General features: G+C 36.0%; 1 protein-coding gene across 10 annotated transcripts in view; it reads right to left on the bottom strand.

Annotated features, from left to right (window-relative positions):
* LOC117972773 (roundabout homolog 2-like) overlaps positions 1-14,678 on the bottom strand; it is a 722,560-nt gene that overhangs the window by 30,691 nt on the left and 677,191 nt on the right. For 7 of the 10 annotated variants that reach the window (XM_059028671.1, XM_059028672.1, XM_059028674.1 and 4 more), the window contains 4 exons: positions 11,007-11,049; positions 3,083-3,201; positions 2,255-2,536; positions 1,644-1,769 (listed from right to left, as the gene is read on the bottom strand). In XM_059028671.1, the coding sequence (XP_058884654.1) occupies positions 1,644-1,769; positions 2,255-2,536; positions 3,083-3,201; positions 11,007-11,049 (570 nt within the window). The remainder of the gene's footprint in view (positions 1-1,643; positions 1,770-2,254; positions 2,537-3,082; positions 3,202-11,006; positions 11,050-14,678) is intronic. The other 3 variants (XM_059028676.1, XM_059028677.1, XM_059028680.1) reach the window with 1 other exon arrangement.

Below are 14,678 nucleotides of genomic sequence, written 5' to 3'. Positions count from 1 at the left end.
TTTCAGTGTTTAGCAAATAATACAAGGATAGTACATAGCATTTTCTTATGGGATGTTTTTTTTGTTTTGTATTTGTGTAATGCTACATCTGTTTTTTTATTACACTTTTTTGGTGGCCAAATGAGGTAGGCTGCACTTGTGGTTCTTCAACACAAGCTAAAAGCTTTGTGGAAACCCAGTTTAAGAAAGCTGCATGATATCGGTCGCCGTGCAAGGCCAAATTCAAACTCAGACAGAAATGTTTAATTATACCCTCCCCTATTTTAATATTAATTAGGTTATTTGCATTTGGAAGGATAATTTCTCACCCGAAAAGAAAACTACAAGGAAACCCAAATTGCCCAAAAGGTAAATAGCGTGAGAAAAAGATGAGACTTATTTTTATTTTTCCATGGAAACCCTGCCATTATTTCCTAATGGTATATCTGTAAAGAGTCTTTAAATGTCTTTCAATTGTATGAAACCCATGTCATTGATATGATAAAAAAGTCACTCTATATGTACAATTAATTAATGAACAATTAACAAAATAAAGCACAAGATGTTAGGATTTTAAATGCTTGAATCAGATCACCTAACAAAGTGGAACTGAAATGTCTATTCATTTCCAATGGTAACCATGAGGAAAGACATCATTGTATTTTGCTATTTTTTTATTCCAAAAGCTGAAATCTAAGTATGACGATGACTAATTTCTACTGTATGTGAAACACTTTTCAACATTTTTGAACATTGAAAATTGCCAATATAAAATACACATTTTACAAAATCTATATATTATCATGTTTTTTTTTTTTAATACATATACATTAAACTATATTAAGTGATCAGTAGTCAAATAAGACAAAAACGTACCAAACTTGTAGTTTTGCTGTTTTTTTAATAATAACAGGCTAACCAATTATCTATATTCATATGCATTTTTTAAATATGGAAATATGGTTTTGTAGCAGTAATTGCTTTCCTGTGTACTGTACGTACAAACATGAAATAAATAAATATACTGATGCATAACACTAAACAGGAAAGGCTTGTCAAAAAAATAACCGTAATTCCGTTTTTTGAGCTACTTAGTATCAGTTAATGTAGTCAAAAAAATGTAAGCCAATTAGATAATAAAACTGTTTTAATGATCTAAACAGTAGAATCTTAATTAATACCACCATCCTAAAATTTTGAATCCTGATTTTTCACAGACCTCATTTCACTGTATTTTTATTTTTATAAGCAGGGCAATAAATCAAATCTGGAGAAAAATCCCTGGGATGATAAAGTACAAGAGCAGCAGTATTTAGACCTGCCACTGTCTAGATCATTAAAATGCACCCCTTTTATGTTATTACAAGTTACTGCTTAAGTTTTTTTTAGTATTGTACTAATATTGTATACATGTAAAATTATGAAAGACTACTGTAGCAAACCTTGAGTATTAGCAACACAGTCAAATTGTAAACAAAATCACCTTGCATTTCAGAAATAATGATTTTAGTTGCAGTGTTAGAGCAAAGCATTTTTTGGGAGTTAATACAGACTTACTTGAGGTTAGGGTTATTAATTGATGGTGCATGCAAAAATTGTAACTGGTTGCATATTAACAAACTATTGATGAGAACTATTTCTCTGTTCTGTGTGATTAAACCAACCTGAGAGACTGCCACTCCTTTCTGAGCTGTTTTGAGAGCTGGTGGTGCTGAAATCTTGTGACTGGTTGTGTGGCATTCTATTAGACAATCCTTCAGCCAATCGGTAGTCAGGAATGAAAAGTAGGGCTAAGGGTTAAAGGGCAAAAATCACAGTGGCATCAGGTGATTTGCTGGCAGCACAAGCACATGCGAAGCGTGCAGTTAGCATTCAAAGCAGAAGCAAAGGTTGTGAAAAATTGTGTTTTAAAACTGTGTATAACCCTCTCCCTTTCACCCAATGCCTTTCAGGGAAGCGTTAAAAGGTATTATTTAAATACCTACTCCTCTTTCTGGTAGTTTCTAGAAGAGGTCAGTCATTATTTATGGCCAAATTAATCAACCAGTTCACTGAACTAAAATATTTTAGGCTGCGAAAAAGTTACTTTAAGTGCTACAAAAAAAGTTAGTTTGGAACTTAAACATATAGTTGACTTGACCATTTTACCAGCAATTTGAGGTTATCAGGTGAAGGGTTAAGGCTAATATTAATTGTCAAATAATTTACATGCTATAAAGTGACCCATGTAAGCATGTTAACCTTACACACTTTTTGAGTGGAAGGCTTCACTTACTGTTGTTGCATGATGTTTTGTCTGGCAGTGAGTAACCCAATCCTGTCAGGTCTTGCTTGGCCTGGATTGAGGCCTTCCACTGAGGGTCAGGGAGGTCAACGGCAAGTTCATGGATGCTGTTGGAGTGCAGGATCTGTGTGGTGGCATAAGGGGTGGCCTGAGGAATCTGACTGGGGCTATTGTAGCTGGCCTTAGTGGTAAAGTCGATACTGCTATAGATGGCTCCGTCTGAGAGCATAGTTCCGGATTTGTCCCCTTGGCTTGGCACCAGTGGTAGAGCATCTGTGATAAGCATAGGGGAATGAAGGAAACCAATGATGCAGAGGTAGCCTGGACTATCAAGGTTTTCAAATGAAAAATAAATGTGTCATTCTGCATGTGTGCATTTCAGCTGAGACAAGGTTCATGAGCCAATGAAGGGAAAATGATGTACAACCATCGCTTAGCTATCAGCATCTGTGACGGGACTTGTGCTTGTCCTTCACGTCTCACTGCCTAAAACCATCTTTTTTCCCTCCATATCTTTGACGGCAAAAGTGAAGTATGGAATATTTTACCACCCAAGAATGTTTCCTATTATTCACGACATGCCATTGAATCTGAGCCATTGAAAACTATTGTCCGTATGGCCTTACATTTATTTATTTATTTATTATGACTGGACAAGATTGAAATGTGCCATCAAATGCCCACTGTTCCTCTTCTAGCTTCACAGCCTTCAAAGAAAGTCTAGGGGATGGCAGGATATGTTTCACAAGTGGCTGTATAATAAACATGAATTCCTAAAGTCACATGGCATACCACATTAAAGGCAGATATTTAACTTACCTCCGCGGCTAAAGTTTCCAAGGTCATTAGGCCCATTGTTGCCAGGAATGCTTGTAGCAGGCCAAGAGTCAGCCAGCCAAGGGTAACCTGGGTCACTTGCATTTAGTAGTCCTGGGCGGCTAAAACAGGAAAAGAGGATTGCTATTAGCAGACACCTTCATGACTAATAAGGCATTGGTAGCTTTCCCAGGCTACCCAGGAATGGGCTGTGCAGTGTTCCCTGGATATCTGAAGAGTATCCCTCCTGGAAAAAACGCACACTCACATTGCTCCCTGGATCACAGCCCTGCTGCCCTTTTTACAAAACAAAGAATATATTTTAACTTTCAGCAAGGATATGCGATTACAGAATGGGTATGTGCTGTCTGGCATGGCATAAAGATTTAATATTTATAAACCGTCCACTCTGCTCCATAGTAAGACACTTGTAACAGTGCTGCCTATAAATACACCTAGAAGGGACCAGAGCAGATGTAGTTTTTGCCACTGTGTCCTTCCCAAACAGTCAAAATCAGGTCATAGGAAGAAATGTTAGATTTATGTCCCTTCTGGTTTTGCTTTCTTCAATGGGAATCAGTTATTCCATCATGAAAAAACAGTGTAAGCAGTGTGAAGAGCTGTGTGCGCTATGATGATGTGCACAATACTATGTCCCCTGCAGGACTCAAACCAGAATGTAGTAAGACACAATACTTTAATGTAATGAGCAACCACATACGCTTGCCATTACTTGTGCAGTTCTAATAAAACAACCATTCCTTTTTTATGGTCTCATGGAGAAAAAAGTAAAACTATTAGAGAAATAAGTGGTCTAACATGCACTGATAAGAATTATATGATACAGAGACCTTTAAGCATTCCAAGGTAGTAGGCAGATAACAAAATGCCTGCTAATGTGAGGATTTAAATGAGAAGCAATTTAGCTGGAATCCAAATAAACTATCTGTCTGAAATAGGACAGGCACGCTTAGAGCTCCAAACTAGGGTTTGAATGATAAAAGTGGCACCTCAGGGAAACAATCATTCAAACTGATGGCTCTGTATTAGCCATTTCCACAACTATAGGCTAATATATCCCCTCTCTGCATTCCAAATAAGCATCTGTCAGCTCCAGGTAGCCATGGTGATTACAAAAAGAGACTCTCATAGCCTGAACACAAAGTCTCTGCTTTGAAATACTGCTTGCTACATTTGCTAAATAGTGCTTCACTCCCGGGCCATTCCTAACGAACATTCCATTGCTGCTTTATGGCTATTTATCATTGAAGAGACCCTTGAAATTATAATTAGAAGCAGAAATGTTGGAGTGGGAATATTCAATGAGTACATATAAGTAGTAATGCAATTTGTTAGTAAGGGTGTGAAAGCACATTTGTTCCTGTGGGAACATGGTGGTGGTATTATTATTATTATTATTATTATTATTATTATTATTATTATTATTATTATTATTATTATTATTATACGGTATAAGAAAAATAATGTGAAAGTACAGTATAAAGTCACTTCCCAAAAGTACTTGGATAAAGTTTCCATTTTAATGTTGTTTTTTTTATTTTTCTCAATCTTTAATTCACATTTAGGCAGGCACACTTATGAAAAATGTTTTCTTAATAGCAGCTGATAATAAATGTAATGTTGTCAGAGATCCTGCTTATATGGCAATACAGTACGTCTGCATAAAAAGAACAATTTGTATTCACTCATTACCATGTTTTTTGTAACATATTTGCAGCAAAGTGATGAAGACCACAGGCTTATAACCCCAGTCTCTAGGATAAATCTCTATTTCTGTTTGTACCGCTCTACACTCAGAACTATAACTGGGTAAAACTGGCTTTCTTAGAAAAAGAATGTATTAAAAAAAAAAAAAGATGCCTAAGAAAAAAATGGTAGATAATTTTAAAGATTTTACAATGCGTTTCACATAACCATAACATCCCCAATAAGGGTTTGTACACTAACCAGTGTTTAAAGCATGTCTGAACATGAATTTACATTTTAAATTTAGATTCATTGCAACCTTCTGTCAGCCTCAAGTTCCTAGGAGGTAAATTAATTTCCATGGTAACAGTAACAGTAAGATTCATTGGTTTGCCTGGCAAATCTACCAGTACTCATTAGGCATAATCGCCTTTAGCTAAAATATTGATTAGCTGGGAGATAGGAAGTTATTACTGGGCCCTAATTACAATCCCCATATTGACAAAGGGAAAACATATGGGAATGTATGGGCCTGCTACCAGGCTTTATAAATTTCAATTGAGTAGCCAAAGTTGTTGGATGCAGGCCTATCAATCGACAGCCTATTCATCGTCCATGAAAATGTTATTTTGTGATCGATTAAATGTAATTGTCGTAAATAGCAAAAACTTTGTAAACAGCAACAACTTCATTTGCTGTTGTCTAATTAATGCAATAAACATTCCCTGTAACAAATTAACACATTTCCTTTGCTACTTGCCACTAATTTATTTTTGGGCATATGGGAGATATGAAACATCTGGGCCTGATTTCTCTAAAGTGTATAAGAGATCAGGTCATTGGAGCCCAAGAATTCCTATTTTCCAGTCAATGCTTTTGTGGTAATTTTTTTAAATCTCACCAGGCTTGTCATTATTATTTCTGCAAATGCAAAGTCCTAGAGATGGAGCCGCATCATCAAGACTTGGATGCACTGGAGAAATGTGCTGTAAACTGACGCAGCGTCTTTTAAATGGAATCTCGCTTTGATTAATTGAATGTGTAAAATGCACTTAATATGCAATTTACAGATTACAGCATGACCAGAATTTTGGTGTTAAATTGAAAGTAGAGCAGCAGGTTACAGAATTCTAATGGTTAGCAGGGGTGCTAACTTATCTCATTTATTTTTGTTTCTCAGACACAAGTAAGCAATTATTTAGTCTCAGATATTTGACAAGAATATTAGTGCATACAGGGACCTTGTGTTTAAGTTATGTCTACAGAGAGGAAAAAAATCCTTTCAGTTTGTTTATATTTGTAGTTCTTGTTATGAGTAGGCTCTAAGTTCTGGAAGCTCCCAGGATCAATTCACTTATGCTCCCTGTGAAGTTCACCCAAGTGTTAAATACAACTACATCTAGATTCCCTTTGGAAATAATCTGTAAAATCACAGCTGTGCTCATTGAGTCATATAACTAGCTTTGTAAAAGAGGCCAAAAGTTGACTGTCTGAAGCATGTACAGTAACTGACGTCATTGAAAACCATAAAGAATTGCCAGTTACGGCACAAAAAAGCTACTGCCAATAATATAATGACATTCTCCTATCACTGTAACTAGGCAATTGGGTGTTGTGTATCTTGTACAATTCAACAGTGAAAAAAAAAGTAGGAATTATTACTTTTGCTATTACTGGAATTCCGTTTACCTCTCCATATGTGGGGACAAGGCTGATACATTTACATATCTAAAAGCCATTTTCCAACATATATGCCCCCATAGTGTAATACAGGTAAGGGAGATAATTCATTAAAAACAGTAACTGAGCGTTAGTCACCAGATTTTCAAAGCTCAGAACTGGGACATGTAGATTAAAAATAGTTTTAAAACTATACACTATACTATACTATACTATACTATACTATACTATACTATACTATATTTTTTTAAAGAATGCTTCTTATTTGAATTTATCACTATTAATATTTTCACATTAAACTAATATTAAAAAACAACAACTTGTGACTGCTGCACCACTTCTCCTTCCCTATACTGCTATTTATACCCTTCATTTCTATCATTTTGCATATTTTCCAAAATGCGTGCTTTGATCTGTATTTCTTGGTCAATACATTTGAATTTAAGGAAAACTTTATTTGCAAGAAGTGCTCTGTTACTTATTCTTTATTATTCTTTAATGCAGAAGGTTGTCGAACTTGAAAAATAAATTGGAATACACAAACAAAGAATACATAAACGAAAAGATCCTTCTAGAAAACTACTTGAGTAAAAGTACAATAAATATCGGGCTCAAATGATTAACTTAAATCTCAAATCAGGAATTTAAATTTTAGTCACAACCTTTATTCATAAACAAAACACAATTCATGAAACAATTCTAGGATAAAATGTTAAAAATGTGAAATCCTGTTTTGAAACTGCTTGATTCCTGTTACTCTTCTAAACTACTAATGCATCCTCAGCAGCTAAACGTTGTGTTTGTTGATTGGTTATTTTAAAAATCAAAACGGTTTCTGGTCTGGTCGAGTAACAAGATGCTTCTGGGAAATGTAGTGGAGTAAAAAGTACAATATTTTCTAAACAAACGTACTTGAATAAAAGTAAAAATATCCCCAAAATAAAGTACTTAACTAAAGTACAGAAAACAAATACTTAAGTAGTGTAACTTAAGTATTTCAACTTTGTTACTTTCCACTCCTGGTTTTGGATACTGAAGGTGAGACTGAAAACGACACTGATTTTAACTTTATAAATGCGCCTGCTCCATGTGACGTTTCAGTGCCACAGCATGACAGTGGAACTGTATGTGTAGAGGGACCTGAGAAGGTAAATATGGATGAAAGGCAGGAAGTGAGTGGGGACTGGGTAACTGTTAGAAAAAATACAAAGAGGAGGATGACACCGAGCAGTCAACATAGAGAGGAGATTGATCTAGCTAATAGATTCCAAGTACTATGCAATGAAAACCTAGTGCTGGATAAAAACAGGGGTGAGGTGTTGTTAGTAGGTGATTCAATTATATGCTATGTCGACTGTGATTTTAGCCGTAAAGATCCCGTAAATAGGGTTGTTACCTGCCTCCCTGGAGAAGAAGTAAAGGATATTGAATCAGGAGTGCACAGATTATTAAATCACAAAAAAGAGGCTGTGGTCATTGTACATGCTGGTATAAATATAAGCAACAGAAAATCTGAGATTCTGATAAGACAGCTGAAAAAGTCAGGATGCAGAATTATTCTCTCAGGTCTACTACCTGCTGTTGGTGGTGGGGATGAAGTATTCAGTAGAATTAGGGTCTTAAATACTTGGCTGGCTGGGATTTATAAACAACTGGGATTGCTTTTGGAAAATAAATAGATATTATTGGAAAGATGGACTGCACCTTAATAGGTCAGGGGCAAGAAAGCTAGCTGATAACATCGATCACCGCCTAGCAAGGTATTTAAACTAGGAACTGGGGAGGGGATGGAATCTAAAGAGGCATGTACAATTCAGGTTAAAGTGTCCTGCCATTCCCGCTACTAACTGAGTAAACACAGAGGTGTGTGCTACAGTAACCTTCGTCAAATTCCTATTACCCCTGCTCAATCACATGCTCTTGATTGGACAAATTTACACCTAGGTTTATTTAATGTCTGGTCTCTGGCTAATAAGGCTCTGTTAATTATTGATTTTATTCAGGATTACAACGTTGATATTCTCTCTTTAACTGAAAAATGGACCGACTTGGACCGAATGACAATGTTTCCCTGACTGAGGCTTGTTCAACTATTTTTTTTTTCAGAAAGCTCGCGCTGCTGGGTGGGGAGGTGGACTTGCTACTGTTTTCCGTAGGGAACTTTGAATCAAACAGGAAATTGTTGAAGGTTATTCATCTCTTGACATTTTAACCTTAGCATTAAACAGTCCATTTCCTGTTCATATTGTATATATTTATCGACCACCTAAGTTAAACCTGCTATTTCTGACTGAATTTGGGGATCTGCTATTTATATTGACAGTCAAATATGATAGGATTCTATTATTGGGTGATTTTAACCTTCATGTTGACATTGATTCTGATTCTAGCTCCTTGAATTTTTGAGGCTACTGGATTCCTTAGATTTTATCCTGCATGTCAAAGGTCCTACACATAATCGTGGCCATACTTTAGATCTGGTCATTTTTCTGATTTAGCTGTTAAGAACGTCATAAACTTAGATCTTACTATTTCTGATCATCTTGCCAGTTCTCAAATAAATAGTTATAAAATGCATACAAATTTGTTTTTAGTTTTTTTTTTCATTTGTTTTCTTTGTTAGGGGTGTCCTGAGCGATTGCTCCAAAATCACTCTAACTCGACAAAAACAATAATGTTGTGATTTTTTTTTACAGGTTTTTTTTGCAATGGTCCACTCATATAAATAGTAAAACAATGAAAAAAGACTTGTTTTTGGTTGAAAAAAACTGGTATAATTTTCTTTCCTCAGAGTATCACTTTAATTATATAGTGATTTGAAACATGTTTTATGTAAATAAAGTCACTTTAATTCAATTTGAACAGCACATGGTCTAAAGTGTTACTTAAATAAGACCTGACCAGCCAGACAGGGTCAAAATAATTGGACTGCAAAGGGTTAAGAAACACAATTTGGACCCTAAATGTTCTAGAGAGAGTTGTTGCAATTCAATTACAAAAATTTCATAATGGTATATTCGAGAAGTTTCAATCTGGTTTACGTGCTGCACATAACACCGAGACGGCTCTTGTCAGGGTTGTGAACGATCTGCTGATAAGCTCAGACTAGGGCTTTCCATCAGTATTAATTCTTCTTGGTCTAAGTGCTGCCTTTGATACTATACACCATTCCATCCTACTGAATCATCTTGAAAGCTCAGTAGGACTGTCTAGCCTTGTCCTATTCTGGTTCAAATCTTATCTTTCTGATAGGTTTCAGTTCGTCTCAATTGGGGAGGTAAAATCGGCATTATCAGAAGGTATCTGTGGTGTTCCACAGGGCTCCATTCTAGGTCCCTTGCTGTTTTAATTGCTATGCTGATGATACCTAGCTATATTTGTCCCTAAAACCAGGAATTTCTTCTTCCTGGGTTTTATTAGCTACTTGCTTTACATACATCAAGCATTGGATGTCACAGACTTTTCTAATGTTGAATTCAGATAAAACAGAGGTTATGCTAGTGGGATCACAGAATCAACTAAAAGGAAATGTGGGACTACATGAGCTCGACTCTTGCAGTCTCTCATCAAGACTTAAACTAGAAATTAAATGTTTGGGGGGTCATCTTTGATCCTGATCATTTGAGACTCATAATAGGGAAGTTACTAAAGTATCTTTTTACCATTTGAGAAATATAGCCCAAGTTAGACCAATTATTTCTGTATCTGATGCCGAGAGACTAATGCATGTGTTGATTATTGTAATGCACTTTTTCTGGTGTCCCAAACGTGTGGTATCCTGCTTGCAGCTTGTTCAGAATACCGCTGCTAAAATTCTGACTAAAACCAGGAAAAGTGAACATATTAGCCCTGTTTTGGCCTCTTTACACTGGCTCCCTGTGCAGTATAGGATTTTTTTTAAAGATTTTGCTGTTAACTTACAAGGCCCTGAATGGATTAGCACCTAGTTATTTGCAGGAGTTACTGACCCTCTATCCTTCAAACCACACTCTGAGATCACAGGATGTGGGGCTGCTGGTTATTCCTAGAAGCAACATGGGAGGTAGGGCTTTTTCTTGTAGAGCTCCTAAATTATGGAATGCTCTGCCTTCGTTAGTCAGGGAAGATGGGACCGTTACAGTTTTCAAGTCAAGACTAAAAACGCACTTTTATACAATGGCTTTCTTATCTTAGTGGTTTTTAATGTAACTTTAAAATTGTTGCGTTTGTATTATTATATGTATACTGCTATTTAAATGGTGGAAGTAGTATGTGTGACATGCTATACAAATGTATTGTGGTTAGTTATTTTTTTTTCTGTTGTACAGTGCTTTGCGATACTTTTGTATAAAAAGTGCTATATAAATGCAATAAATAAATAAAATACCTTGAATTTAGTATAGTAACCTATATGAAAAATCATATTTTGGAACCATATTTTAATTGTTTACGTAATTGACGTAAACAATTGGATGTCTGGTCACCCTAGTGAGAGTGATAGTTATGAACTCATTTTATGTTCATTGTACGATAGAGAAAAAGAGAATAATTTCTTCCTCACCTCCCATTGCTCACCATGCCTCCATCCACTCGCTGAAAGGTTACTTCATTTGCAAGAAAAAAGGATAGAAAAACATAGTATTTTAGTCTCGCTGTCATACATCTACAAGGCTTTAAAAGTTTACAAAACACATTTGGCCTGTTTGTACATTTTCATGATATGTTTTACAAACAATATTAGGTCCTAGATACAATACACAACCCTCACTTGAATTTATCTACAGCCCTTTGTTCTGAAGTGTTTACGAAAAAAAAGTGTTTAGGGCGCTGAAGCTAATGAAGTAATTTGACATGTATTACAATAAACCATTAATGCAGAAGAAAAATAGTGTTATTCAATAAAAAAAAAAAACACTAAGAAATTACACCCAAGGGTTTTATACAACAACTATATATTATTTCACAAAAACATTTTTTTTTAAATGTATGAAGGCATTTGTGTATTAAAATTCAGTAGTCATCTTTCCTTGTCAGCTTGCCTGCCAGTGCCAGGCTGTGTTCTACTCTCAGGCCTCAAGGCATTTTTCTGGGAGGTGACAGGGTCAATGAAGTCACATTTCTACAGACAGAACTGCTTCATCACAAGTAATGCTATCAGTTGTTCAAAGGAGATGGAAAGAAATGTCTCTGATATTATTGCTTGTATTGTCTGTGTCTAGATTCTGTCATTCGAATCTCTAACAATGTATGTTGCGTTTTTTTTTTTTTACTTTAGTAGTCGCCAATTGATTTTACCCTGTTTTTTCTCCCAAAATTGAAATTGAAATGTCCAATTGTATTTTTATGCTCAGCTCACCGCTACCTGCGTTGAATTGGGAGCAGCAAAGACAAACACACGCTGTCCTCCGAAGCGTGTGCTGTCAGCTGACTGCTTCCTTTCACTCTACAAGCCTGCCATGCAGCCAACCCAAAGCTACAGCATTGGATGAAAACAGCTCTGGGCAGCTTACAGGCAAGCCCGCAGGCGCCTGGACAGTTTACAGGAGTCGCTGGTGCGCGGTGAGCCGAAGTCACCCTGGCCGACCTAAGAGGGGGCGGCGCTCGGCCAATTGAGCGCTGTCCCCTGGGAGCTCCCGTCCACGGTTGGCAGTGGAATAGCCTGAACTCGAACCGGCAACCTCCAGGCTTTAGGGTGCATCCTGCACTCCATGTGGAGCGCCTTTACCATGTTAAAACTCAATAATATGCTGAATTAAAATCTTTTTGGTAAAACACATTGGGCAGGATTTTAAAAAAAAACTGTGTTATTGTATCGAACTCGCGGTATAGTAATGACAGTTTTAGTAGCAAGTGATTTTCAAACTAAATGTGTAAATGAAATGAATCCGTTAATGCTTTGAAATTGAGTCGATCAGGTTGTTAATTAACGCATTTTTCGTTAAAAAGCTTAATTGCTGCATGTCATGTACATCGCTTCCTGTCTCATCGACTAGATAAGGGCAACTCGTTAATCAAAATACATGTTAACGAGATCAAGAATAATGAATGGAAGCAGAATTCACTGTTATGGAAACTACTAGCGTACAGGGAGACAGCTCTCCCACCAGCGAGCAGCAGCCAAATGTAAATAAGAAATAATGGGAACATTTATTTTGTGTATAATTTGTAAACTTCATTTAAAATTGTGCATTTTGACACCCAGAATGTACATGAATTTAGAATTAATAAAAAATGCTGATTTAGGATTATCTGGCATGTGGGTATAAATCGAACGGCACGGATTTAAAAATAAAAAATACATTTAAAAAAATGAAATCCCACTAGTCATGTACCCTCATTCTGGGGGATACAACTCTTTTAATGTGCATTTTGCAATCTTTTTTTGGTTAAAAAGAAACAAATACCTTTTTTCACTTTTTTTTTTTGGATGGGGCGGCAGGTGTGGTAGACTTGTCAGCTCATGAAGTGTAGGCTATGTAGGCTTGGTTGGAATTTACTTTTGTATGTACTTTAGTATGTATTATTGTAGGCTATAAATAAATATGTTTGAAGTGCCATTTGTTTTTGTAGTTGTTAGTTATTATACATGTATACCATGTATGTAACACTTCATTATATAGTTATTAAGCTTTTAAAATTACGATAAAACTCCCTAACTCAATACACAATTTGTTTATAATTAATTGTTTGGTGAATTCCTCTAATCATGTATTTTCTCTGGTATTCGCCTCCGTAATAAATAAACTCAACATGATTAGAAGTAGCCACCGAACACTTACAGTATTATAAGAACATTTTATATGCATACAAATTTGTGACAACACAGATCACCTTTTAAATTCCCACGCAAACAAATGAAATAGTCACAAGAAGCACTGCTCGTTAAGATGTTAACATTATTTTGTAAATCAACATAATATTATAAATCACATTAGCACGATTATTTAATAATGAAATAGGCATAACGACTGATTGAAAATGTCAAAATCGATGCTGCATACAGATTTCTTGATTAACACTGGAGTTATCATTTACAACCTTTTGAAAACCCTGCCCATTGTGCAAAGAGACTATGAAACAAGTATTGCAATATGCAGTTGCTGGTAAAATGGGTAATTTCACTCTGTGGGTAGGTGTATTTTATTCAAAAGCTAAGAAAAAATTTATTTTTATCTACAGATGGCAGGCTTATGCCTGGTGAAATGTAAAAGAGTTATTGAGAAGAAAATTACACTGTAGCTTTTTTCCCCACTGCCTTGTTAAAGCATCCCAACCCTGACCTGTCTGTGAAACCATCGTGCTGGTAAGAAATTTAGAGTTAACTTAATGCATCTGGAGCAATTGCCAAAGGCGACTGAGCTTAGACTAGCAAACTCACTTAGCTTGTGACTGTAGCCTGTTTTTAAAAAGGGAATGGCCAGTAAAAAATATTCCATTTAAGTAAAATAGAAAGAAAGAAAAATATTGTGCCTATTCTGTTGACACAAAAAACGGGCATGCAAGTACAACATTTCTTACAAAACTGAGACAGTGAAAGGTATAGAATGGGTTGACATTTCAGCAAGTGGGCCTTCAGAAATCTTAGATGTTCCTATCTCTACTTGGCCACATTTCCCCACTGCAAATTTCCCCACTGCATTCTGCCTGCTGATAAGCAGTTTCTCAAATATGAATACAGATTAATCCTCTTTAATAAGCATTAACTGAGAGCAGATAATCAGCAAATAAAAATTCCATCAAATCTTCCGCCTGCCTCTGGATGATTCTGTCAAATGATTTACTCTGCTTGGCTTGACAGTTTTAGGAGCGGTGCGTGAAATTTTGTGCATATCATCATTTTTCCCCTTCTCACTTTGCTTCATTCTTATTTATGATGTTTTCTGTTTTACACACAGTGACACATTAACTCTTTCAATACTGGAGATTAACATATTTCCTCAATCATTAATCACTCCACCCAGTGCAATAAGCCAGGTCTCAGTTGTGGGTGTCAGGACAAGGCTTTTATCTTGGGTCATGTGTGCTTCTCTCACTTGAAGTGCACTTTTCTTTCTGTCTGTCTTTCTTTGATTGCCAAAATAACTTTTGAATATTTTGAAATGATCACCAAAATAGCAAATCAATGACTCTCCAAAGCAAAACAATTGTGTGGTAGTTTTGTGCTCTAATATATACCATCTAGTCCCTACATTTCCTATAGCATGTTCTATTTTCTAATAGAATCTCCACATTT

This window comes from Acipenser ruthenus, chromosome 8 (assembly GCF_902713425.1).
Source record: "Acipenser ruthenus chromosome 8, fAciRut3.2 maternal haplotype, whole genome shotgun sequence".
Lineage (NCBI taxonomy): Eukaryota > Metazoa > Chordata > Actinopteri > Acipenseriformes > Acipenseridae > Acipenser > Acipenser ruthenus.
The sequence above is the reverse complement of the archived record's forward strand: the minus strand, read 5'-3'. Positions and strand labels throughout refer to the sequence as shown.